Source organism: Chlamydotis macqueenii, chromosome 1 (assembly GCF_036417535.1).
Source record: "Chlamydotis macqueenii isolate bChlMac1 chromosome 1, bChlMac1.mat, whole genome shotgun sequence".
In the NCBI taxonomy this organism is placed as follows: domain Eukaryota; kingdom Metazoa; phylum Chordata; class Aves; order Otidiformes; family Otididae; genus Chlamydotis; species Chlamydotis macqueenii.
The window spans coordinates 6,456,317-6,482,554 of record NC_141556.1 but is presented as its reverse complement, the minus strand read 5'-3'; the positions used below and the strand labels follow the sequence as shown (position 1 = coordinate 6,482,554).

Genomic DNA, 26,238 nt, shown 5'->3' with positions numbered 1-26,238 from the left:
TTATGCATCTTCACAATTAGATCAGCAGCAAAGCTTGGGTAATACAAGGAAGCAGCACATCACAACACGACCACTGACGATGCAGGAGGTAAACTTTTCTTTCTTCAAGAGATTACGGAGTCCCCCCCAAAATACACGAGGAACCAGCACTAAATCCTATAAAGATGTGCGTATTTAACAATTCCATTATTAAACTTCTGTATTTACAGACCCACTTAGAAGCTGACATATCTCTAGAGTAATTTTTGTTTCTTTGGACACACATTAAGATCTGCATCTGACGAACACTGACTGTGTTTCAAGCTGTGTTAAAATACATTATGGATGCTTCCCAGAGAAGAGCAGGATGGAGATGGCAACGCAGAAGCAAGAGTTTGACATGGTACTCCCCCCTCGAGGGGCAAGTTGGAGATAAAGTTATATAAGCCTAAGTGACAACAGGGCATCATCAGCCACAGTTAACAGCATCTTTGAGCTTGGAGGTGTTTGTTAGCAGCATCTTTTCTGACTGCCTGGAAGGACAGCAGGTAGAAAGTCTAACCAAAGCTGAGATGATGAAAACAAGGGACAGCTCGGCTGTGGCAAGTCCCTACAGAGCAAGAAATACAAATGTTCAGCTGCAACTTTGCACCCTCATAGTCACACCTACGCAATTTTTTTTTTTATGCAAAAGGACAGAAATACAGTACCTTTTCCAAAACTGACTGCTGCCAATAAAAACAGGGATCTTACAATGGGAAAAACAAAATGTAGCAGAGAACTCGTTTGAATTCAAGAACACAAAACAGACAACGGGCAGCATTTACGCAACACTTTGCTGTCCTTCAAGGACTGTAAAAATAGCGTAAGTCATCCGCACCAAGGAGGTTCTCCCCCTGCCTCTTTCCCCTCTCCCACACGCTCAGTACATCTCAGCTGCCTGAACAACTGGCCACTGCTGAACGCCTCCACGCCGAACACCGCTGGCGCAAGCGAAAGCACTCCACCTTGGGAGAAAGTTTGGTTGCCAGTAAAGAAGGCAATAAAAGTCTGGACAGCCTTAGATGGGGGCACAGAACGCAACCCGATTTGTGCACATCGCAGGTGACAGTCTCTGCTGCGCACACGGGTTTATTTACACTCGTAACTTAAGCGCTGCCTCAACCGGAATAGCTCCAGCACAGAGTCAATGCCAAAGCCTCTCGCTTCATTCTAATGAAACTCAAACCACATTTGTCACTCTCATGAAAGAAAAGCAACAAAATAAAAGACATTTTGGATACTGTAAAAACTCAGCACAGTCCTCAGCCTTCGTATCTTTCAGCAAGTGACTCTTTCCTCGTTTCTAGCTTTTATTTTTTCATACAAGGTTTAGGTTACCTGAAAGTCCCCGGCAATTGGCAATGCCCAAGAGGATGAGAACAGAAACTTTCAGACCGAGATTAATGGAGAAGAGACGGGATAGGGGAATACTTCTCTTTCTGAAAATCCAGCATTCAGTGCCTCCCGATAAATCTCATCCCCAGGTCAACTGCGTGTAAACCAACCACCCTCACCCGAATTAACACTCTCCGTGCCAGGCAGCTGTCGGGAATAGGATGATAAAGAAAAAAAAAAAAAAAAAGAAAGAAGAAAAGAGCTTTCTGCTTTCCGAGCGGATGTTCAGTATTTCATTTGAATTTAAAAACTGACGAGGCTTTGCCAAGGGGGTTTTCTTCCGCCGGGAAGGGCAGGGGCAGCCCGGGTGGGTGCAGGGGACTGGTGCGTTCCCGCGGGGCAGGGAGCGGAGTCCGCTCCGCGCTGCGCGTTTCTCCACGTTGCATCAGCAGCGCAGAAACACGCACCCCCCCCCACCCCGACTCACCCCGCAATACGAAACATTCCCCTTTTTCGGGAGACTACACGGAGACCACCAAGTGACTTGAGAAGGCGATGGGGAAAAAAAGAAAAAAAGGGAGGGGGATGGGACCCCCCCCTTCTCCTCCCGCGGCCGGTGTGGGGGGGACGCGGCCGAAGCCCCGCTCCCGGCGGTACCGGGAATTGGGGGGGGGGGGCTGAGGAAGTGGGGAGCCCCGCCACCACTCACATTCTGTCAGAGACCAGCAAGCGGCCGTCGACCATCATCTCCGGAAGGAAATCCAGCTTGAACGAAGAAGTCATGCTGGGCTCCGGGGTGGCGGCGGCGGAGCTGGAGGGAGGATGCGGCGGGGCTCGGCGGATCCCACAACTGCGGCGGAGAGGCAGGCACAGGTGCGGAGGCCTCCCCGCGGCAGCCGCCAGCCCCGGCAGTTGTCACATTTCTCTCCCCCTCTCTCGGTTTTTTTTTTTTCCGCCAATCCCCTCCGAAATCGACTGCTGAGGCAACCGTCGGTGGAGCGCCAGGTGCGGAGCGGGGAGGCGGAGCCATTTTCCCGCTGCGGCTCCCCGTTAACCCCTGCGCCCCCGGCCGCAGCCCGCCGCCGCCACCCGCCCGGGGTGGGGGGGGGACAGGCCTACCACCGGCACTCGGGGTGGGGGTTGACAGGGGCCTCCCCTGCGGCGGAGCCGGGGTGGGGGGGGGGAGGCGAACCAAACTGGGGTCGTCAGCGCCCGGCTGAACTCTGAGGGAGGTGCGAGCCAGCCCAGCCCCCGCCCAAGCAGCGCTGCCTGCGCTCACGTTTCGCGTTATAACGGGGTGGGGGGAGCGTTGCCCCCGCGGAGTTGGCAACCGGGCACCTGCGGAAACCCCGCTTCCCCCGCCCCCCCCCCCCCCCCCCCCGCTAAAATAGCTACCAGCCAGTTCGTCCCAGTACGGAAGGAAGGCGCTGCCGCCGCTGCCCAGCTGGGAGCACTGGGGAGGTGCGGGCAGGTTGCTGAGTGCGGGAGCTCACGTTCCTGCCGTGCAGGCCTTGGCCCCCACGAAACGCCCCGAGTGCGGCGACTGGCTCGCCAGAGACCAGCAGTAACTCTGTCCTCGCTGATCAAAAATAGGGGTTTCAACCGGTAACGAGGGGAAATCCTCCGGCCTGCGACCTGCCAAGAGCCCCTCACCAGCCCCGCTGCACTGGGAGTTGGCCCCAGCCAGGGCACGCAAGCGACTCCGCCAAGACCCCGCACAAAATTCCGCACGCACCAAATTTCCCACACATAAAATTCCACACCCCCCCCCCCGCGCTACCGCCTCCTGAAAATCTGTATAAATTTTCCTCTGCATCTCCAGAACCTACTCGCTTCAACACAAAGCAGCTCCAGGCTAAAGAATATTAACATATTTACGAAGATTACTGGATGATCTGAGCAGTCTAGACAGACAAAATGTTTCCCTGCGTTGTGTGTGCTTCTCCTTCAGAAGCTCTCTCCGGGTTTTATAATTCCATTTGTTCTGAATAATCAATGCTTGAAAAAAGTAACGGACACACATTAAAAACTAGTACACTTAAACTTTTCAAAGAGTATTCTAAAATAAAATTAAGTTGACCTATACATAAATATGCTATCAGTCAGGCCAAGTTTTATTTAAATTTTGACCAACATCAATTTGATAATAAAAATACAGACCAGGCAAATTTTCAGAGCACGGTTTATTGCACTAAGAGACTTTTCCATTTTAAACAGTTAAAAGGAAGAAAAACCCCTCAGGCTGCTAAAATTTTTGCCTACTTTGCAAGTCTAAAGAAAGAAAAGGTTTGCTTGGCCCTCAGCGTAATCCCCGTCGGACAGCTGCAATCCTGAACAGATATCTGTAGTGTTATTAATCTGCTCTGTTCTATATGTTCACATACTGTCCGCGTCACCATGGCACCTAAACACCTACGTAGACGTGCACAAAGCAAAGCTATGGCTCCTCTTTACTAAATTGGTGGTGATTCCTCTACGCCACCCATCCACTGCAGCATTGGACTACATGGTGGATAAAAAAAAAAAGGGCGAAGACGCAATAAAAGGAGAAACTGGCCCAACTTTCTCCAGCTGGATGCAGCCACCTGGGTTTTGAGCTGAGGCCTCCATGGTGGTTAATCCCGCCCAGAGCAGAGTTGGATTAACTTTCAGTTTCAAAATCTTGCCGCTGCAGAAGGGGCAGGTTTTAGCTCAGAAGAAATACAGGCAGCTCAGTGAGGATGAAGATATTCTTTTAAGTAAGAAGTCTCCACCCCCACTTCACTGTGTGTGGCTGGATCCGTACCTCTTCATCATCATTTTTTTGGTACATGCTAAATCTAAGGGACTCCAGTCTCACGAACCTGTCACTTTTAAGGACCACAGTCCCACTACTGCTGACTGAAAAGTAAATCCATGCTTTGCAGCAGGTACAAAGTGGGGAGGAGGAAAGAATCACAAATAATTTTACTTAAAATCTGCACACAGAATAGCGAGATCTTTATAAATTTGCCTTATTTCACAAGGTGTAAGTGCTTAAAAATGCTTCATTAAAACGTATGTTCTTCTGAAATATTTATTTTCCTTTTAATTACATGTGAATTAGCTGGAAGAAGCTGTAGGGAAGCCCTCTTACTGACTTAAGCCTTCTCAGCAGTTTGTTAAATTCTAGCCTCAAATCCCTTGAGGGAATAGTGGATTCAAAGCAGCTTTTAATCATACTATAAGGAGGGTGAAGTAGTATGTAAGTAGGTCATAGAGAAAGCATTACAAGTGCATAGGTTATTGCTTTATTTAACAACTACAGTGTAACACACTTTTCAAAGCACATTTGCTTTTGCCATTTAAAAGTTAGAGGCAGGAACAGGGTCAAATGCAAAAAGAAACCGTCTCTATAAAAGATACAGAGATACGGCTCAAGGAGAGCTGATGGGGAAAAACTGCATTCAAATAATTTGGTTCTCAAACATAAATTATGTAGTGTCTACGTATGAATGAAGTCTTGAATGCAGAGAGTAAGTGGTGAAAAACAAAACCACAAAAATCCCTGAGTGTTTCACACTGTTACAGGCTCAGCTCTGTTATTTGTAATGTTAATGCCAGTTTCTTGACTGGCACATGTGCACAAAATAGCAACTTTTATTAAAAATGAAGGGAAAATGGAAGCTTTGGTCCGTTACTGTACTACAGAGGGAAATGGGGAGGGGGGATGGCAAATGAAACTGCATTAATTTTCACAGCATAAATCAGACAATAGATGTAAACACTGGCTTAGAGGAGCTGCATTATTGCTGCGCTGCCGCTGCCCGCCGATATTAAGCTTTTTCAGCTGGTGGAGCATATGGCAGTTTTAAGGAAGGAACCTGGAATTTGGAATCAGCAATTCTCAGGCTTTAATCCTATCCCAGCTACAAATGTCACCTCCTATCCGTCCTCCCCTCGTTTCAGAGGCCCAGACCTCGCTTGCTCCCGGAGTCGCATCATTTACTCTTTGTGCCTTGGTTTCTCCATGCGCCCGAGCGGGGCAGATGAAGCAATTCCACCTCACGTTTGCAGATTGGTCACCGTTCAAGCAGCTTTTCAAACACAGAGCTATATGCAGTTTCTCCAAACAGCTCAACCTTTGAAAACCGAACACCTTGTCAGAGGAAAAAAAAAAACAAAAAAACCCCAAAAAGTTCAGCTGGAGAAAGACTGGGCTGAAGGTGGATTGCTGTCGAGCGTATGCGCTCACTCTGACATCACTGCCCGTGGCTTTCATTCAGAGAGTCACAAAGAGAGCAGACACCCCCTTCCCTCCCGGATCCCCCAGCCAAATCCAGCGTGAAGCTCACATCACGCCCCCTGTCCGGACCCCTCCTCAGCCTTTCCTTAATTGCCATTCTTTTAATCAACTTGCCCCCTAGTATTGGGCCAAGGAAATGCTACTGTTGGAGGCACTTCAAGGGAAAGTTTCCGAATGACTTCACTCTCTCCCAAGCCTGCAAGGCAGTATGAAGAGAGTTCAAATCCTCTGCTTTATTCCCCCCTAAGCCAATGAACATGCTCGGGATTCAGCTTATCTGTGGCATCAAAGCGAGTTTCTAACAGAGGCGGCAGAAGCAGAGCTCAGCGACTGCGGTGTAAATTTGGAGCTGGCTCAAATGACTTCGGCGGAATCACTCAGGATCTTCCCCTAAAGCGAGGGGAAAAAGAAATCTGGTCCAGATAGCGTTAGTGAATGCAAATGAGGTGTTCGCTATCTTTCACAAAGAAATTACCTTCCAGGCAAACCGCGAGTGTGGAAGTAGTAGCGTGGCTAATAGCAGAAAATACAGCATTTTGGTTTGTGCGGCGGGACATGAGCCTACCTGCCTGAAAGGAAGCGAGGAAGCCCATCAGCTTAACTTTTAGTAGCAGAATTCTGGAGGGACGAGAAAGGAGGCAGGAAAAAAAAGAAAAAGAAAAGGAAAAGAAAAGAAAAGCAAAGCACACAAGCACACGTTACACAAAGCATTTGGGCAGAGCTAATGAATGGTGTAAGTGCCGTAGGCAATTAAAGCAAAAAGCAGTGCGTTTCTTTGAGTGGCAAAAAGTAATGGACCCAGTTCTGCACCATTTTACCATTTGTGGAGATTTTGATTATTTGTAACAAATCCACCTTTGCCAGATCTAACATTGGAATAAAGTTTTGCATTACGAAGCTGCAATCTTTCAGTAAGGATTTTTTAATCCTTAAACACACAACGGTCTTCCCTTCATCTCATTTTGAGAAATAAAACAATTTGCATATAACCAAAACCCTTTTAAAAAGAAAACTAAATTACTAGTTAAAATTGATCAATGAATTCTAAGTATTGAAATCTTAGCTGCTGGTGAGGCCCCCCCTTCTTCTGCAGGCTACTGTAGCTAATCAGTAATTTTCAGAAATAAACATCATTTAAAATTAGCCCTGTGAAAAGGTACCTCAAATTAAGCATTTCTAGAGCTTTCACTTGAAGCGCATTGATATTATGTAAACTTGGTTGCTATAGTAAAACTTCCCACTCAGTTTTTTTTTTTTTCTTCCTATTTTATGCCACTGAAGAGGTGATTTCATCGCACTGTGGGTATGAGGCCTTTGTTTCATTTTGCATGTAATAACGCAATCTTTCCGAAAACAATTAGGCAACATTTTTATGGCACAAGGCAGACACTACAGGAGATGGAGGGCTTTTAGGAAAGGCCTTTAATTTGGAGGAAAACCCTACTTTGTTAATAACATGCAAATACTTGGGATAGTCAGTCATGAGTCTCAGGTCCAATTCTGCACAGTGCTAGTGCTGAGCAGGAGCTGCCCAGTACGATTCGCTCCAGTTGGGTTGTCCATGGTGCTCAGCACTGTATTTAGCAAATTCTAAAGTAGTAACAAGTAAATATTTGCCAGACCAAGTCTTATTATCCTGTTATTTATTTACAGCCCTATTGAAGAGCATCACCATTGATCTGTAGGTGTTGCCTTTGTGTAGTGCCTTGTGCATACAGACACAAGACCAAGGCTTTTGTCATCCCAGTCCTATCTCAACTTGACAACAGGCATTGACTGTTTTTTCTTATTTTCCTCTTTTTTTCTTTTTTTTTTCCTCCTTTATTTTAATTTACCTTATCTTTTCACCCACTGACTGATTCCATCAACAACCACTACCCAACCAAGAGAGAAACTGGGGCACTGCATGCACTGGGTAGACCTGATTTCCTACTAGACAGGAGATGTGTTATTTATGGTCAAAAAAGAGCACCTTTCCAAACAACCCTGGAAGAGGGAACTTAATATTGTTGGATTTGACTATTATATTATCTTTACATGAAAAAATATAATAGGAGAAATCACATATCTGGTGCTCTGGTCTGTGTTTCTCCATCCCAACAACGTGTAAGAGCCTCTCTTACGCCTTCACAAGGGCAGGGGAAAAAGCCCACCATAACAAAAAAACCTCCTCACCCGCATGCAAACCCACAGGAACAGCTACTAGGAGACAGAAGAACCTCCCTCATTTTATATAAATTTGAGATTTCTGAAGATTTTTGCCCACTAGGGAGGCTGGTTATTGTGAGAGATGCTGGATCAGGGAAGCGGATGATGAGGACAGGCTGAACGCAGCAGAGCTGGATCAGGAGGCAATGCTGCAGGGCAGCTCCAACTCCAAGAGCAATGGGCAAAGGCAGGTGTGAAGTTCTAAGGTGGCATCAGCAAGGCAAGAGGATGGGTAAGGAACATCAAAAGAGACGGGAAGTCAAAAGCAGACTTATTTTTAAAAACAAAATGTAAAGAAATCTGAGGGGTTTATTACAATATCTGAATTAACCTACTGTACTTCACTTCTAACAGCAGGATCTTCACAAGGTTAACCTCCATTTTGCCTTCTCATTCACTTCTACCATGTGTTTTTCTTTCTTTTCACTGCAAACAATTGGATCCCACCTTACGCTCAAATTGTCACATCTTTAAGGTAGGAAATTTCACAGTTCTTTTTTTTTTCCTTTTGTTCGTGAAGTGCCTAGCATACATCTCGATCCTCAAAAATAACAAACACACACCCTGAAAATATGTAAAGTAACTATCTTTGTTTGACATCATTATTTCCCACAGACAGAATCCATTAAACCTCAGACATGAAGGATGGAAAGAAAAGGCTCCTGCAGTAACTGGAAGACATTAAGACGTGCAGAAAACTTCACCGTGCCTGGTTTGGCATTTCTTTTCCCCTAAATGAGCAGTGTAAGAGTTGCCATATAGGTTAGATAAAAAGGTCCACTAGTCCATGACCCTGCCTCTGATAATGGCTTGTAATGGATGCAAAGAGAAAGAGCATGAGTACGGCAAGTGCATGGTGACCCTTTCTACCTTCCAGCAACCAGTGGCTGAGGGATTTCCCAAGTCAAAGACTGCCTCCCAATCAAGATGTTTAACAGGCTCAAAATCACTGATTCATTTTTTTTCCCCCAAATTCTCCCTCCAAAAAGAACATTGATGAAGTCGTATGTTTATTAGTCCCAGAGCTTCCTTGTTGTTCCTAACAATTTCAGAGATTTGGGGCTCAGTACAGCAAATAGGAACATGGGTTTTCTTTTCTGGAGCAAAGCATTAAACCCAACTTAGTGTTTTACATAAAATGTTTCACTTCAGTAGATTCACAATAATTAATGCGCAGCTTTTTAAAAAAAAAACCCCAACCCATTGATAAGAGAATTTTGTAAGGGAAAAATGCTGAAACCGTGAGGTTCCTAGGGCAGGTGTCTAGTTTGGCATCCTTTTGCAAGGACGAGTCTTTAGGAAAAATTTTGGTCACTTTGGATCGCTCTGTTCGGGGGTGGGGGTTAACTGAGTTAAATGTATGTTCATCAGTCATGCACAGACAAATCTCCATATGATTCATGGGAGCAGCACTGCAGAACACCTGATGTTGCCAATGCAGTTCTGTTAGTGTTTTGTTATTTTTAAAGGGGGTTATGTAACTCTCTCATTAAAATTAAATGTGGGCTGAAATGATGCAGGCAAATTCTCAAGCTTTAGATTGAGCTTCTTCCTTGCAGTTTAGCTGAAAATAGATCATTTTTAGGCTGAAGAGAAGGAAAATGAAACGAAGAGATTGTTACAGTTGAAAATCGAGTCTCTAAGAATTTAAGTTTTCTGATAATTCACCGTTTCCTTTCTAGAGGGCCTCAATTCTTCAGATGCTGACCTGCAGCTTCCAGGGAGAGCAGGTGCAGGATTTGAATCTTAAATTCACTCTGTAGCACAGCTATCGCATCATCCACAGCTATCTACACTTGCAAGGTTCAATTTCCAGATGATCTACGTTCAGGTGCCCTTGCTTTTTCTCTTCATTCCTCTACTTGTCTAAAAGGGACAGTAAATTCCCACATCCTCTCTCTGATTTTCTATCATTATTTTTTTTTCCCCCCTCCAACCTTCTGCTCTGTCTTCCTCCCAGTGACAGACTGTTGTCTGCCAGCCTCAAAGACTGCTCTTGATGATGACCTGCTGATTTGCTGCCATGGGAACTCTGGAGTGAGGACAGCATTTACCCCTCACACATTGAAGGGCACAAGCAACAGTTCCCCATTCTTGCCGGTAAAAGTTTGCCCTCCTCTATTTCAGAAGCTTTGCAAGGGACATTGGAAGACTATGCCTTAAATAACAAGAGTGCTGCAAGCCTCTCCAGCAGCAGCCATTGCTGAATTATTCGGAGGAAGGTGAAAAAGTCTAATAGCATATGTGAGCATGCAAATTGCTTTTCAAAACTAGTGGAGAAAAAGCTTAGGCAGCAAAGCTTAAGACTTGAGAAAAACCCTCTCTAATGTAATGGCAGAAAGCATTATCTTTGTATAAGTGCCATATTTAAAACTTCCTAAGCAATTCTGTTGGTAACCCTATTCCTTTGCATCAGAGAGATTTAACTTAAAATTAGGTTATTCTACCCGAATAAGGTAGGCAGGCTAACACATCAGCCACTGAGGATCCTACGTGGAGAGACAAGCAAGTAATTCTCTCCCTTCCCCACCCCCTAACACAATTTGGGGTGTTTTAATTGAAATAGAAGGATCATTTTTACTTGGCTGCATTTTGCAGGGCAGCTTGTGATCCTCACTGTGTCAATCTTGTCGGTGCACTGGCAGGTTTACAGACCTGTGATACTTTCCTACAAGCACCGACTCATAAGAGCCTAATCCGGTAATGCGGGCTTAATGCATAATATAATTTCACAAACCACCTAGAAACTGAGTGCGAATCTGGAAGTCGATGCTTTCCAGAAATATCAATTTAGCCATTAGTTCAGAAACCTTGAAGATGGATCTGTCTGATATTAGCCCACAAAATGGTCACTGATCCTTTGACTACCAGAGAAAATAAAGTTTTGTGTGAGCACAGCTGAAATCCTTTTTACATCCTGCTCGAGCTGATTACTAATTATGCCATCTGAGTCTCAAGACCACAGTGAGAGATGAGAAAATTAGGGTCTAGATCAAGATTTACCCCAAATCTGGGAAAATTCCATCCAATAAAGATAGTTAACCTTCAGTGCGTCGTTAACTTGCCAAGAACAGTATTAACACGACTTTAATTGACACATTTGCTTCCACTGCAGGGTGAAATAACACAAAAGCAAAACAAAACAAAACAAAAAAGCTTTTTGCCACAGCAAGAGTGTTAGAGGCGAAAAAAAAAAAAATTCTTGTTTTTATTTCCTCTGTGAGGATGCCAGCAGTCCTGTTTCATAAACTCCAGTGATTCATCACCATCCCAGGCAGCCAATCATTCGCCAGGTCAAGTAGAAATGGGCTGTGGAGCCAGCAACTCCTGCTGCCCCGATAATGCATGTCATTCCAGGCATGGCGACATGCTTTCTCAACAGCTGCCATTTTCAGTTACCTTTTCTATGGCTGACATACAAGTAAATGTGTTGGAAGCAGTAAAACAGTCATAGGCAAGCAGTTGCAAAGATAAATAGCACCTGCACGTGATAATCTCTAATGTCATTAGGGAGGAAAGAAGGATGTGTTTTGAAAGAGAATTTCTTTCTTCTGAAAGCATCGCTTGACTTCGGAGGGTTTGTGTGAGTGTGTGTGTGTGACTGAGAGGGGGTTTTTAGTGTTAGTTTTTGGTTTTGTTTTTTTCTCGAATAACCATTCAGACATTCCTCTTGGTTATAACCTTAACAAATATAACTAGGGGAAAAGGTGGGGGCGGGGGGAGAGAAACAAGCACCCAGCATTACCCAGCATTAAAGAAAAAATCTTCTCACAATTCACTTGTGAGAAAAGATTTTCTATAGATTTTGCTTGAATTCAGTAATGCTCCCTTTAAGAAACACAACTGCTCTAATTAAGGGAAAAGAAAAGGATTTTCTTTAGTCATTTCTTTTCAGTCTTTACTCTTTACCTTCCAACTTAAACTTCATAAACTATTTGTTCAATACCCGTCCTCTGAATTATATGTAGCTGAATACTTTTTTTACAGGTGGAAACTGAGTGGGAGTTTTGAGGGCACAGGACTTGAGAAATAAACACCCATAATGAAAAAATGTTTAAACTGATGTGCACATATGTGTGCGTGTACATATGCACACAGACGTATACTCGCATATTAGATACGCAGCGTGTGTAATTTATATACATATACCATGTAAAGACCCTGTGCCTACACACAAATGGTAAAAACAAACAAAAAAAACCCAACAACACAAAAAACCCCAACAACAAAACCACAACCTTATTCCAAGTAACAGTGCTGGAACAAGATTTCAAATGCATAAGATTATCCATATTAATTTATGGTAATCTACAAATGAATGCTGCAGAGACAGTTCAGGTTATCCAAAATGGTACTTGCATTTAATGAGAAACTACCACAAAATATCTTCCAGACAGATTTAGTTGCATCTTCTAATATCCCCTGGATTAATATCATGCAAAACACAAAGTACGAGCTGTGTTTCCCCTTTGGAACAACTGGCTCTTGAAATGCCAAAGGAAAGCCAAGCTTTTCTCTCCACACAAAGTCCTCTTAGACATCTTGCTTTCAGATTTCATCAACTTAGGTGTTTTCAGGGCTGTAAGCAGTGAACTTTCCATCAGCAGCATCTTCAGCTAATTAACCCTCCTGATTACAATAATTAGTATTGATTCACTCCTGAATGACTTCTTAAGTATTCAAGCACAATCTACACTTGCAGTAAAACTTCTAGATATGAATATTAATTGAATACTCTCCTTTGTTTTTCAGCCCCAAAGGTATAGTTTGCAATCTTATATACTTAAATTTGATAACAGAAACACTTCAGTTTTATTCTCATTTAACAAAGAGAATATTAACATGTTGATGTTAGAGATTGTGGTTCATGAATCTGGGAAAAAAGAAAAAAAACAGACAAAGACTCCAGGCTAATAAATAAATATAATTGACTTCCATTTCCTATGGCAAGCCAGTTCCCAGGTTAACACCCATCCCACTCTTGCTCTGACAGGTAGGACCGAGGACGCTCTTGCTTTTTGGCATTCCACCTGGTCATTGCAAGAACAAATAACAACTCATGCAGAGTCTGAATTAGCTCTCTTAGTGCTGTTGTGGAAACAGATGTTGCCAAGTTTGACAACTGCACGGCACCACATTGCTTTGTGAATGGGTGAGATTCACAACAGGTAATGCTGAGGACACCTGCGATGTTCATGCAGAAGATCTCTAAGCCCATATATTCTCTCAAAAGCTGACACTTTTGTTAAAGCATGCTAAGAAATGGCTTGTGTTACAGATTTGCTTCACCTTCTTTGATGTTAATAATAATTGTTATGGCTCAAAAAGCAATATTTCAGTAAATATGCATAGAAAGAAATTTTTTTTGGAGTAGGGCTTACACAGAATAATTCAAAAATTAGCCTTTGATGTGAATGCAATGTCAGAAAATACCCTTGGAAAAGAACAAAGTAATTGGCAATTCAAGACAAAACCTGTAGTATATGTATTATATGCAGCATTTTATCTGAACACATAGGAACTACTGTAAGTTTAGTATTAACTCACCTGTGAGAAGAGCGCTTAGGAAACAGGTTTAGTATTGAATAGTCCTTAAAAGTGGCGGTTGGGTGTGCTGCCCAGGTGTCTGGTGATGGCTGTTACAACAGTGGCATTCACTCTACTCCGGGCAATCACTAAAGGGACATTTCCCTGAACCGAGAGCGCGGTATCCACTTTATTGGCACTCACAAAGGGCAGCAGCTGCTAGAGAGCCCAGGCTGCAGGAGGATAACTTGATAAAAAAATCCCCTCCCCCTCCCGCTCAGGCAGAGCAGAGCAGCTGTGAAGGAGTTAATGTTTGTCTCGAAAGAAGTTCTTCCAAGAAAGTGAATTACAGCACGGTCCCATTGTATTAAACACCATCCTTGCTTTCTTCATGTTCATGCACAACACAGAGCACACAAGTACTACCTGATAATCCATACCCTCTAGGCTGCTAGCATATTTTATGTGATATTACCTTTTTGTTCACGTAAACTCTTTCCTATTGATTCATACCATCTCAACACACAAGGGAAGGAGGTGCAACAACAACAAAAATGCAAAAAAGCATAGCAAGTACTCAGAGTCTTCCCATAAAACATTAAAAAAAAATACATGCTTTAGAGAGGTCTGACCCCTACCAATAAATCTTTAATGTCATTTTTTTTTTTTATTAAGGGGTCCTAGAGACCCCTCAACCCATATAAATCATGAACCAGAATCCTGTTTAAAAAAAAAAAAGGCATGAAACCCCCGCAATTAATTTACCTAAGCAAAAACCAGAAACTACTGATAAGCATCTTGGTTTTCTCTATGAAAATGACTACAATTATTACTAAAAGTAATATATTTACTTGACATGTAAACTATTTAAAGACTTCAAATAGTTTCAGAAACTCCACAGACTGACAATTCATTTTATTTAAGACACAAGCTGCTGTCCAAGTAGCAACTCAACATTTTTCAAAAGCTTTATAACAATTTCTTTTCATAATGCATAAGGTACATGAGCATTTTGCTAAATTCAAATCCCAAATTGTTAACTGTTCTAATGCTAAACTATGGCTGTCTAAACAGAAGGATAATTCATGAAATGTCATATGAATAATTTGTTAGATTTTGGGATAGGAATCATCCAGGTAAATTATTCTGCCTGACCTTAAAAATTCTAACGTATGCTAATAGCTGGATTATAAAAATGGAAAGTGGCATGGGCTCCCACTTTGAGATCTGATTTATCATTTTTATTGCATTTTCATTACCTAAACAAAATTAGAAGCAGTATCTTCAAAACAGCAGTTAAAGTTGATATGATGGGGCATAAAATCAGGCAAGGGCACATTTGGCAACTATGGGTTGGTCAGATTGACAGTAGTATTCTAAGCTTGCAGAATCAATAAGTTTTCTCGCCGTAGTTAAAGGAGAGGTTAGTAATAAATCTCCAACTTAATGCAATAGGCATAATCGTAAGATACAAACCTCCCCCTCCCTGCACTACTGGCAGCGGATATCAAATGAAACAACCATCACAAAATAGGCAATGCACTTCATATTCTACCGTATATACAAAAAGATTAAAAGAAATGAAAAAGGGGCTGAGAAAAGGAAAGGGAAAAAAAAAAACCCCACCAAACCACCCCATCGCCAGACATACATTAAGCTAGTTTGACAGCACCATTGTTCAGCTGTCCCATTGTCAGCCCCAAAGATGTATTCAATGCTACAATGTCTGCTAGCAAATAAACAAAAGACTACATTTTTCAAAGCGGGGTGCCAATTCTAGCATCCTTCTGCCTGTGTGTGCGTGTGTGCGTGTGTCTGCGTGTGTGTGCCTCCGAAAAGAGTAGTCGATGGTGGCCCCCCGCTAAACCTTGGAACATTAGAGAATATACGTGTAATCCCACATACGGGAGTATTTAGATATTTTTGAAACATCTTCAAGTGGTAGAGACTAGGTAGAGCATCAGTAACTATTTACATAGGCTAAGTGGAAATTAAAGTGGTATTTAGGGCACTAGCTCTAATATGGAGTCTCCCTGAGCTTTTTCCATGCTTATTCCATGCCCAGTGCATAATAATGAAGCAGGCAGAAATATTGCAAAGGAGGTGATAAAAGAAATACCAGCTCTCATTTAAGGAAGAAAAAAAAAAAAAGAGAGATATATTTAATTTTTTCCTCCTTGCCCTCTCCATACATTTGTCGTCATACATGAAATGTGCGATTCTAACTCGTGGAAAACGCTACTTGCACACAGCAATGCCTGTCTTTTCCTTTAAATAGGGAAACTACTTAATACCCAGCACGGTTATAGTTGCAGCGGGCCCAGGCAACTCGAAAGCACGCGTTAAAACAAAGGAGACAACATACCTTAAAAGCAGCTCCTCATTTCTCATAGTAACAGCGGATTTGGGACAGCGCATGCTTTCTGCACCGATATTCTCAACAAAAGCCAGTTCAGAAGTGCGCTCAAACATCAATGCCACAGTAGCTACTCACTAATGGCTACTCTTTCTCTCTTTCTCTCTCTAGGCAGACGCTGAGTGGTGGAGCAAAGGGGCCCCTGCAGATTCACTAAGCAGAAATAATCCTCTCTGACAAGTTATGTTGTCTGGGCATATTTTACATTAATGCACTGTGCTGCCTATAGGGGTCTTGTTTGCGTTCACTCTAGCCTAGCTGGTGTTAGCTCTCTTAATTACCATCCAAAAAAAAAAAAAAAATTAGCAACATGCCCCCCCACCCCCCTCTTAAAAAAAATAAATATATGTATATAACTGAAAGAAAAGGGGGGGAAATCTGTGGGCGGCTGAAGGAAGGCTTCCCCCCTGTGAAGGATACGTGCTTGATACAGATCTTTTGTTTGCCCTGCGAACTCGGTGAATACGGTGGCAAACAGATGCTGTGGCTCGCGAGGCTGGCGCGCTTTAAGGGAACTGGGTTAGAGGCGCTTTCTGGGGCTCTGGAGTCGCAGCTGGAGCTCCTGCTCTCTCCCTCCTTCCCTTCCCTGTTCAAGGCTGAGTGGCTTTATGGGACCTGCCAGCTCGCATCAGAGAGACTGGGGAGTGTTCATGCAGGCACCTGGGGACCTTCTTCAACTTTTCTGGTTTTCCGGGCAATTTTAACCCCTCCAAAACACAAGTCCAATATCACTCTAATTTTAACCCTGCCAAAACACAACACAGGTACCGAGTAACTGAATTTGCTTTAACCCAGACGCTTAGGCTTGGCTTTGGCAGAGTTCTGGCAGACAGGAAAGGGCATTGCATTATTCAATGATTTACCCACTTCCTATGTGTGAAAGGAACGACAGCGTGACACTGATTTCAGGGAAACAGCCTCTTTGGCCCTACTTGGGAGATCCCGTGTGATTTATAGAAACGGGTTGTGGTCTTCCCAGTTGCCAAGGTACTTAGAGGTGTATTTTCACATCTTGGTTTCAACTTCTACTGGGCAAATCTTTAAACCATGCAGCTACTTTTGAGTCAGGAGAATAGATGTGGGTTTTTTGTTTTTTTTTTTTTTTTTGTTCTAGCGTGTTTTTTTTTTTTTAAATCTATATTAGATATTTGAGTAGGTGCTTATTTGGTAGACTGAAAAAGTCAACAAGACCTTCATGCTTTTTTCAGTCAAAGGCTTCTCTGCACCACTGTGGCAGTAAAATGGATCTTCAAAATGATTGTCATTTCCTCTGAGGTCCTATTAACTTAAGAACATGCAAAACTCAATAAATGCGAATCATCCAAAACCGAGAACTACTGAAAAAACCCTGCAGGAGTCAAATACATGAAGCTAGAAATAGATCTGGACCTCAAAACTTGAATTCAAACTTTCGTAGACTTCTGGCTATGTCTGTAGTTGGTCTGAACCTCTTTTCCTACATTATATATTACTGCCTTAAAATATACTGCTACAACATCCTAATGCAGTGCTATTGCTTCTAAGTTCTTAATAGCAGTTGGCAGTCTGGGAGTGAAGAGAAAGAGGGAGCGATCACCAGTATAAATATAGTGATAGCAAGATCTTGCTTTCCTTGTAGCAGCTGTAAACTTCTATTAAGGTCATAAATTGCTTGCAACAGAGACGATCTTTTTGTTCTACACTTCTCGTTGAGCACTGTGAGACCTTGGGATTAGTTTCAGTCATTCTGATATAATATTTGTCGAATGACCATATGATGAGTTAAAAAACAAACCTAGGCATAATCTACTTTTAATGATGTAGAGAAAAAGAGCTGAAGATGGTAGTTTAGGAAAGATGGATATCATGAAGGACTGCAAGAGAAGACAGGTTTCAATTGGCTTCCCTTTTCATCTGCAAAACATGACTGGGTTTCTAGTTGCTCTTGTAATAAAAAATAATAAATCATTTTAATGATTAGCAATTCAAACCAATTCCATGTTAAAATGTCATGCTCCAAGGTCAACTGAGACAACATTGCTTGTACTTCATGCTAAAAATATCTGAACAGCCATGGAAGGCGGCCAGGAAAATACTCAGCCAACATGACAAATCCCATACCTCCTGCCCCAAATACTAAATCCATTACTACCATTTCAGGCATGGCCACCAGCACTCCAGGTTCCTCCTCCTTTGCTGTTCGCCTCCAAATGACTTTTGCCCAGCATAACTCACTGTGACGCCTGGGCTGCTCCAGACCAGTCTCGCGCTCATGAGACTGGTGTATGAGAAGAGGCAAATACCAGAGTATGCTACAGAACAGACAGCTGAACGGGAAGTGTCAAACAGTCTGATAAACTGCTACAGTTTTCCAAAAATATGGCAAGGATCAGCATCTTAAGACACTACCAGCTGAGGAAACAAAGCTTTCTTTTCAGGCTGGAGTAGAATGGCTCACACAGAGCCCTTTGGTGGGGAATCAATGGGCTTCTGTTGGGTGGCTCCATGCAGTTGCAAGTTCTTGATCGTTTCTGTACTTAGAAAGAAGGCGAAGCAGCAGCAATAGGAAATAAAGTGAAGTATTATGGAAGCACTCATCTACAGCCAAAGGAATAAACAAAGAAAAACAAAATAAAATCCACAAAGCGGTGACACAGACAGACGAAAAAAACCTATGCTTTCTATCACACATAATGAAATGTCTGACAGAACATCTGCAGAGGGATCACAGCTGCTGAGGATGAGAGGGAATATGAGTATTATTTTTCAATTGTAAGATGTGCTAAGCAGGAGTGCCTTTAAAATAATATGGCTAAAGGGAAGATTAAACCAGATGCACAGGGCTATCTGGCTTCTTTCAAGATGAAAGTCCAGCTGGGGAATTTAAATTCAACATTTAACATGAAAATTGATTGTAGATTCATAACTGATATGTATATAGTGCAGAATGTTCTGCAGAAATTACATACAATGAAAGTTTTAATCGTTTAATTGCCCCATATTTAATGTAAACCCAACCCAAGCATATGGCCTGTGAGTTTGCTAAACCATGTGATGTTGCAAATACTTGAAAGGCCACAGGAATACCAATCATTTACAGAGACACAATGAACAAAACTTCTGTGGCAAACCAGTAACAATGAGTAATTTATATAAATTAAAAATATGCCTTCTGCTCTCTACTTCTACTTCAGATTATTCTTTGACCAATCCGTTCACTTACAGTATTTTTAAAGTATTCAGAAGCCCAAAACATAATTGCATTTTGCAACACTAAACAAGCAATACTGCCAGCCAAGCAATAAAGTACATTTCATGACAGAGAAATGGTGAACAAGTGTCCAGGACAACAGCCCAAAAATCATGAGTGCAATCATGAGAGGCATAGAAAGCCGTGATTCATTTTCCCATTTCACCACGCGTTCCTGTGTCAGATCTTATGCCAGCCAATTAACCTCTTGCTCACATCTACGTCTTTAAAATGGAAAAACCCAATAAACTCCGGAGCAGTGTGACAATAATACAGAACACTAAAAGCTATATAAAACAGTGTATTATTGCGAGGTGCACAAACATTTATAATACGTCTTCTCCTCACAAGAGGGACTTGTAGCATAAGTCTCAGTTATCTGCTGTTCTGTGTAGTTATTTAGGCTCAAATCACATTTATTTTGTAGAGGTGTGAAAAGCTACTCTTTAATCTGATGGCATTTTACTATTTTAGATGGCTAAATCCCACCTTTGAAGTTGAGCAATTAGTCTAAGCTAGTCATCCAGGGTTTCCCTATTGTCAGTGAGGAGAGATTAGTTATACTAAAGAGCATTACCATCTCTCTCCGTTGACTACAAAGGGATTAGATCCCTAACTTTTAGATACATATGAATGAATCCTACCTACGTGCCTAAATTGAAGGTGAGAAATCCCATGTTTCTGTTTCAGCATCCCCAGTGCACGTCCCTGTGCTCCACAGGACTGCCAGCGCGTCGGGCACACCGCGACCGCTGTGCAAGTGGAGCTCGGATACCTTGAGCGTGTCTGGCGCTTCCAGATGTGGCTGTAACCTGCCTGAAGGACGTCTACAGCAATCAAGTTGTAGCTAGGCAGGGCTGCCAGGTCTGAAACACACCTACACGATACAACCTGTGCAGTTTGAAGGAGAAAGGAAGTTGGCCTCAGATTCAGAAGCGGAGCATGTGGAGTCTTTCCAGCATGCTTTAAGAAAGCAAACAGTTCATTTAGGTATCTCCTCCTAAAATCTAGAAAAATGAGCAGCTCATCGCCTGCAGCTTTTATGTTATTAGAAATTGTGGAGCACGAGATCAGGTGTTCCCAGAACCAGAGAACCCTGGACCACTTTACTGGTGAATGTGAATGGCAAGAAATGGGCTAAAACTCAAAAGGCTGTATCTCATTGGGCTTTACCTCTGCTCTTATTGAGATTTTTGTTCATTTTTATCCAGAAACAATTACTGCATTTTTGTCTCTGTTTCTTCTTTGATTTGTTTTTGTTTGTTTGCTTGTTTGTTTATACAGCTTTTAAGATAGTTGTACATGGGTGATCAATTTTGGTCCTGAACTCCAGCAATCTGACATCTAAGATACTGCTTTTACCAGGAGAGCAGTAACTGTGTGCTATTAAACTGTCCGGCATTTGCTATTTGTATGTGCTCACAGGTGGAGAAGTTACTGCGTCCAGCTGTAGAGCCCCCAGCATAAGAAGGACATGGACCTGTTGGAGAGGGTCCAGAGGAGGCCACAAAGATGATCAGAGGGCTGGAGCACCTCTCCTGTGAGAACAGGCTGAGAGAGTTGGGGCTGTTCAGCCTGGAGAAGAGAAGGCTCCGGGGAGACCTTATAGCAGCCTTCCAGTACCTAAAGGGGGCCTGCAGGAAAGATGGGGACAGACTTTTTAGCAGGGCCTTTTGCAATATGACAAGGCGTAATGGTTTTAAATTAAAAGAGAATAGATTTAGACTAGATATAAGGAATTTTTTACACTGAGGGTGTTGGAACACTGGAACAGGTTGCCCAGAGAGGTGGTTGATGCCCCATCCCTGGAAACATTCAAGGCCAGGTTGGCTGGGGCTCTGAGCAACCTGATCTGGTTGGAGATGTCCCAGCTCTTTGCAGGGGGGTTGGACAAGATGACCTTTAATGGTCCCTTCCAACCCTAACTGTTACATGATTCTATGATTCTGAGTTTCTGCTCAAGGTTATGAAAACACAAGATGTAGACACACAGTTCCTCACCAGTATGTATTGTAATAACATTTCATGGTAAAACCATATTGATGGTTGTAGAGGCAGTTGCACGTGTGCACACCACGCTGTCTTCAGGACAGATATTAACTCTGTATGCGTTGTGTGCGTTAATCATACCCACAGTGTCTGCGGGTGTAATCTCTGCACTTGGGAAAAGGCAAATCATTTTCAAGATCCTGCAGTAAAGATGCAGCAAATAATAGCTTTTTGGTTTAAGCAGGCAACAAAATCAGATGTGCCCACATCTTCTTTCGTCTGTTTTGGCAGATCTTTTAGATTATATGCCTAGCTTTCCTATCTGAATCATGGGGGTAGCAATTACTTAGACCTACAGGTCAGCCTGGATGATGTAAGAGGTCTTTTCTATCCGTACATTTTCACCTGGGAGCATCCAAGGAGCATCATAGAAATTAAATAGCACAGGGACAAAACACAGAAGTACAAAATGTTGTGTAAATGCTCAAGATTAATATTTGGGCAGCAGGGGAATAAAAAGTTTCGTATTTAAAGCATATGGCATGACTGGTATCTACTGCTTCTCTCCGTTAGAAAAGGTGAGTGCCGCCTCTCTCTAGCATTCATCAGTGCTGACTCTGCATCTCAGCATCTGGAAGACAGAGGCACCAGAAGGAACACCCCCCCCCCCCCCCCCCCCGGCTCTTTACTTAAACGATGTGCTCTGGTGCTTCCCCCACACTCCGCGGGGAAAGGGCAAACACTGCAGCTTGTGCAAATCACAACTTCTAACACATAAACACACATCAGTGTGCTTTTTAAAAACAATACATCACTCGAAACAACTTACAACTGGGCAGGTTGTGACTGCAGACATGGCTACTCTACAAAGCAAATAATTTATTTGGAAAGATCTACATTCATAAGAACATCTGGCCTGCAACTAAAGGAAAGGAGGAGAAAGCTGATCAAAAGAGCAAAGAGAAATGGAGAAGGCAACAAAGCACCAGATCTAAGACAAGGAGAGAGAGAACAAACACAGCTTGTTATAGAATCATTATTTTCTACTTTAATTTAAAGTCTATTATTTAAAGTATAAGTAGAATTTGCTCTGTCTAAACAGGAATATCTTTATCTTAGACTTGTAGTAATGCCAAGAACATCACTTTTAGATGTGCCATGTGGAATATCAAAGACCTTGTGTTCTTGTAAGCACAATCTAAAGCGAACTTGCACAATATATACAAATGTATAAACTGTATATATTAACACATATGAATGAATGTGAAAAATGTTAATACTTATAGATGAGAATTTAATGGCTGCTCACCCTCTTAAATTAAAATTAAAACTGGAATCACATTTAACAGTTCTACTGAGCCTATTTTAAAATGATCTTATGGTGCTCTATGCAGAAGGTTCATTTCACACATCCATGAAGTGTATCCAACACTAGGGATGAAAGTAGATATTTAAAAGCAAGATATCACCAGGAGAGTGATGATCAACAGCAACTCATGTACAAGTGAAAATGAGGGAAGAGTTTAATTTTTCAGATCTGGGATCTAGACGGGTGGATGCATCTATCAAGAGAAACTTTAGCGATGGATGTGATGTAATAAGTGAACCTTACTCCTATGCTGTCCAGCATGAAATGTAGACTTACTAGAACAACTCATGATCTGTCAAGTCGCCTGAGAAGGTAGGTAGTGTGGGAAGGGAAACAAATGGAAAGTCCTATAATTCAAGTCAGATGAAGTGATCTTTGGTGCAAGTACTGGTTGAAAACTCTTGATTTATTATCTCATAATACTGAGTCAGACTTTGAAAAAAGGAGCATTTATAGAATATGTATTTCCTTTTACATATGCTCTGAAGGGATGGAAATTGATCAATTTCTATACAATTGCCATAAAAATAAAACTAATAACCACAAAATAATTTTTATGATTTTATAAATGAATTAGTTGAAACACTTATTTCAGCAGGTTTTACCCTCCCTAATTAATTATAATGCATGATAGAAAAAAAAGTCACTTTTTTAATACTTTAAACTCTCTACCTAAAAATTTGTATCCAAGAAATCTTTTTTATTTCTTTCACTCTTCCTTTTTTTTTTTTTTTGTCTTGAAAAATCTATTAGCATTGATTAAAAAGGAAGAGCTAGGATATAAATCTTCAGTTAGATTAGCTACACAATATATTTTTCTTTGACCTTTCTCATGTAATCTGACACTTGACAGTTTTGTGCAAGATGTTAAAAAATGGCTAATGATTTTTGGTGATTCTAGTGCCCAAATTCACGGAGGATTTTCATAGGACCTGTAGTTGAGAGTTAGGTTGTTGATTTGTGGAAAGGACAAAATAAATCAAACTCTGTTAAAACACCCAGAAGATGGAAGCATTTGAAAATCCATGATGAAAAACCTGGCCAGACTGAAGTTCTAGGCTAAGACTTCATTAAATGTCACAGTGCAAATTTTTGAAGAGAAAGGTATCAAGTTTGAATTTGCTTTTATTAGCCTGTCATGTGACTTAAAAACTAAACATACCTTTTTTTTTTTTTAACAGTGAGTTAACTAGGGAAAATATCTCTTAAGGAATTCTTGACACTGCAGAGTGTCAAGGTACCTAAATCTTACTAAAGCAATGAAAGCAACAGGAGAAGTAGGCCAAGTCCACTTGCAAATGGCTTTTTGCCATGGCAGGTAGACTGTTCCACTAGCTTGAATGTTTTAGTGGATGATGTAAGCATACCCTAAGCTACAGAGGGAGGAAGGTTCAAGAAAAGCTAAGCTATCTGATAAAGATATGATACCAGTTTGTCAACAAACTGGATCCTAATTATGAGTCTCAAAGTGACCGCACTTTGCGTGATCAAACTCTTTGTACAGCCAGTTCCTTCAGACATGCTTTGGCCTGATTAATGCACTTAACAAAGAAGCCCAAGTGCACCCACCTTTGGCTTCCAGTTCAATTCTAATTCAACCCACCATGGATCTCCCTCTGACTAGGCAAGAAGCATAGGTAAAGTAGGGTCAACCTCAGCATCTCAGTTAAGTATAAATAAATGGATGAGAGGTCACCATGTCTACTTTGTCTAGAAATCCTGTTTCCAGAAGAATATTTAGGCAATGGATGCAGACCGGGCAATGGCACCCTCTCTTAAAAGGGGCTGTGCAATGCCACCCATGGTTCTTTCTAACCCTGGTATGACAAAGATGTACCTGGACTACAGATGTACCTGTGGCAACTCCAAAGTGCCTGGAGATTATCCTCTGGAAAAAAAAAAAAAGGTAACAAAAAAGACTCACTTTCAGACATCTTCCATGCCCCACAACTGGCAAAAGCTTTTCATTCAAAGAAAAAGGCATAAGAACAGCCATATACATTTTAGCTATCCCCTTACCATAGCCAAACATCACCAGACTCATCAGCATCTCATTTCCCATAACCATATGCTCACATGCCACTTGTCCAAAAAATTTCTCTCTCTCCAGCGGCAGATTTCTCACAATGCTTACAACGTTGCTAGCACCAAAGGCTCATGGAGCCCCAGAAGACTTTGTGAAATGAAATGGCAGTAGAGAGAAAGGCTGGAGGGTCGTAAGTGGTGCACAAGGAAATGAGTCGTTTGCCTAAATTCCTCCCCCTTCAGAGCTCAGTAAGGTAATATTGAGGAGCTGCCCAGAGATCTGTGTTTTTGGGATATCAGTCTGTGTCCTTGAATCACTTGGCGCAAGGCGTGGCGGGCGCACAGAGCCTTGTGGGACTCCAGCCACGTTCAGCCAGACGCAGCCCTTCAGTCCTAGGAGCGCGTTCGATGCTTCAGCAAAACCTGTGTTCTGATCTTTACAAATGCCAAGAAGTCTGTTAAAGCATTTCCATATTGCAACATTAAATGCTTGGTAAATCGCCACATCATTTTGTGCTTTCGGTGTTCCCAAACCCACATCATTCATCTTTCTCCTGCAAGGCCAAACCCTGCAAAACTCGCTGAATGCACTTAACTCCAAATTAACACCCTGTAAAAACAGTTCCTCCCTTCTTCTCATATGCTGTTATATGTAAAATCTACACCTAAAGTTAATTTCTTGCTGACCTTGTGCTGATTAAGGCAAATTAAATTACACGCTAATTGCCCCAAATGATTTGCATGCAGCTCAGAAATCAGTTCTTTTTGCTGGTGTAAAACACAGTTGTGATTTTTTACACAGTGGTTATATTAAGTCATTGTTAGTCTTGCAGCATCTTCAAAAATCAGATGTTTTTGTAGCACCTTTTAGAAAGCAAGAAAAAAAAAACCCCTAAAAAAGCATTATTAAGTTCTGATCCAGTCTTGCAGAAACCTCACTTCTACCTCGTGGGAGGAATTTTATGGCTCGTTCAGAGCTAAGGCTCCAAGATGCATTTTACAAAACCTTGAGCCAGTTTTGTTAAACCCGTCACTCCCTAATCCCCTTGTGCTTGTCAGCAGAGTGAGTACACAGGCACTTGATTTTGGACGTCTGATTTGATAAGGGATGGGGGAAGAAGGGAGGGAAACGGGAACTGCTATTTTAGATAGATCCTACAATATTCTTGCAATTCAAGAGAGAACAAGGAATTATTTCGAACAGTGATACCAGACAGAGAAGCTCTTAGAAAGGGGCTGTGTGTTGTGGATACCAGGATACCAGTGTTGTTTTGGCACTGAGTCTGAATCCCAGTCATCAGGGTGGATATATGATGGTTTGCTAGGGCTCCGGTTGGCCATTGGCATGGGGATCAAATGCAACAGCAGGTAGTGCTTAGCTCTTCAGCAGTCCCTGGAGTGGCTGACATTTACATATATTGTGCATTTATATCCAGCATTGGGGATAAAATTTTATTTATATCATGAGGAAGCTAGGGAAGAAAAGAACCCCAAACATAGTGTTCTCCAGGAGAACAGTGGTTTGTTCTTCACAGGCTCTGCTGCAGTGAGTAGTCACACTCCACTCCATAGTTTATCCCAAAGTAGGTAAACAAGTTTATGCTCATTTTATAGAAGAAGTGGAGACATAGAAAATTTAAGTGAATTGCCCAAATTTACACATGCAGCACAAGGCAGAGATGGAAACAGGTTTTGCTAAGAGAAGAGCAGTGCGCTCAGATATTACTCCCACCTGAGCACTCAAGTCTAGAGAGGATTTAAGTCCTTTCCGCCCCATTCACGGGCAATAGATACCCAGACCATAAAGATGCACACCAGCTACTCCATATGCTCCCAGCCACACAGAACATCCAGAC

The 26,238-nt window shown here is 42.2% G+C and overlaps 1 protein-coding gene across 16 annotated transcripts in view; it reads right to left on the bottom strand.

Moving 5' to 3' along the window:
- CELF2 (CUGBP Elav-like family member 2) overlaps nucleotides 1–26,238 on the bottom strand; it is a 565,018-nt gene that overhangs the window by 249,272 nt on the left and 289,508 nt on the right. For 7 of the 16 annotated variants that reach the window (XM_086744856.1, XM_086744863.1, XM_086744953.1 and 4 more), the window contains exon 1: nucleotides 15,720–15,834. The exons of 5 other annotated variants lie outside the window; for them this stretch is intronic. In XM_086744856.1, coding sequence (XP_086600982.1) covers nucleotides 15,720–15,826 — 107 coding nt within the window. In that variant the 5' untranslated portion in view covers nucleotides 15,827–15,834. Of the gene's footprint in view, nucleotides 1–2,065; nucleotides 2,297–15,719; nucleotides 15,835–26,238 lie in introns of those variants that run through there. 4 more of the 16 variants (XM_086744899.1, XM_086744933.1, XM_086744924.1 and 1 more) reach the window with 1 other exon arrangement.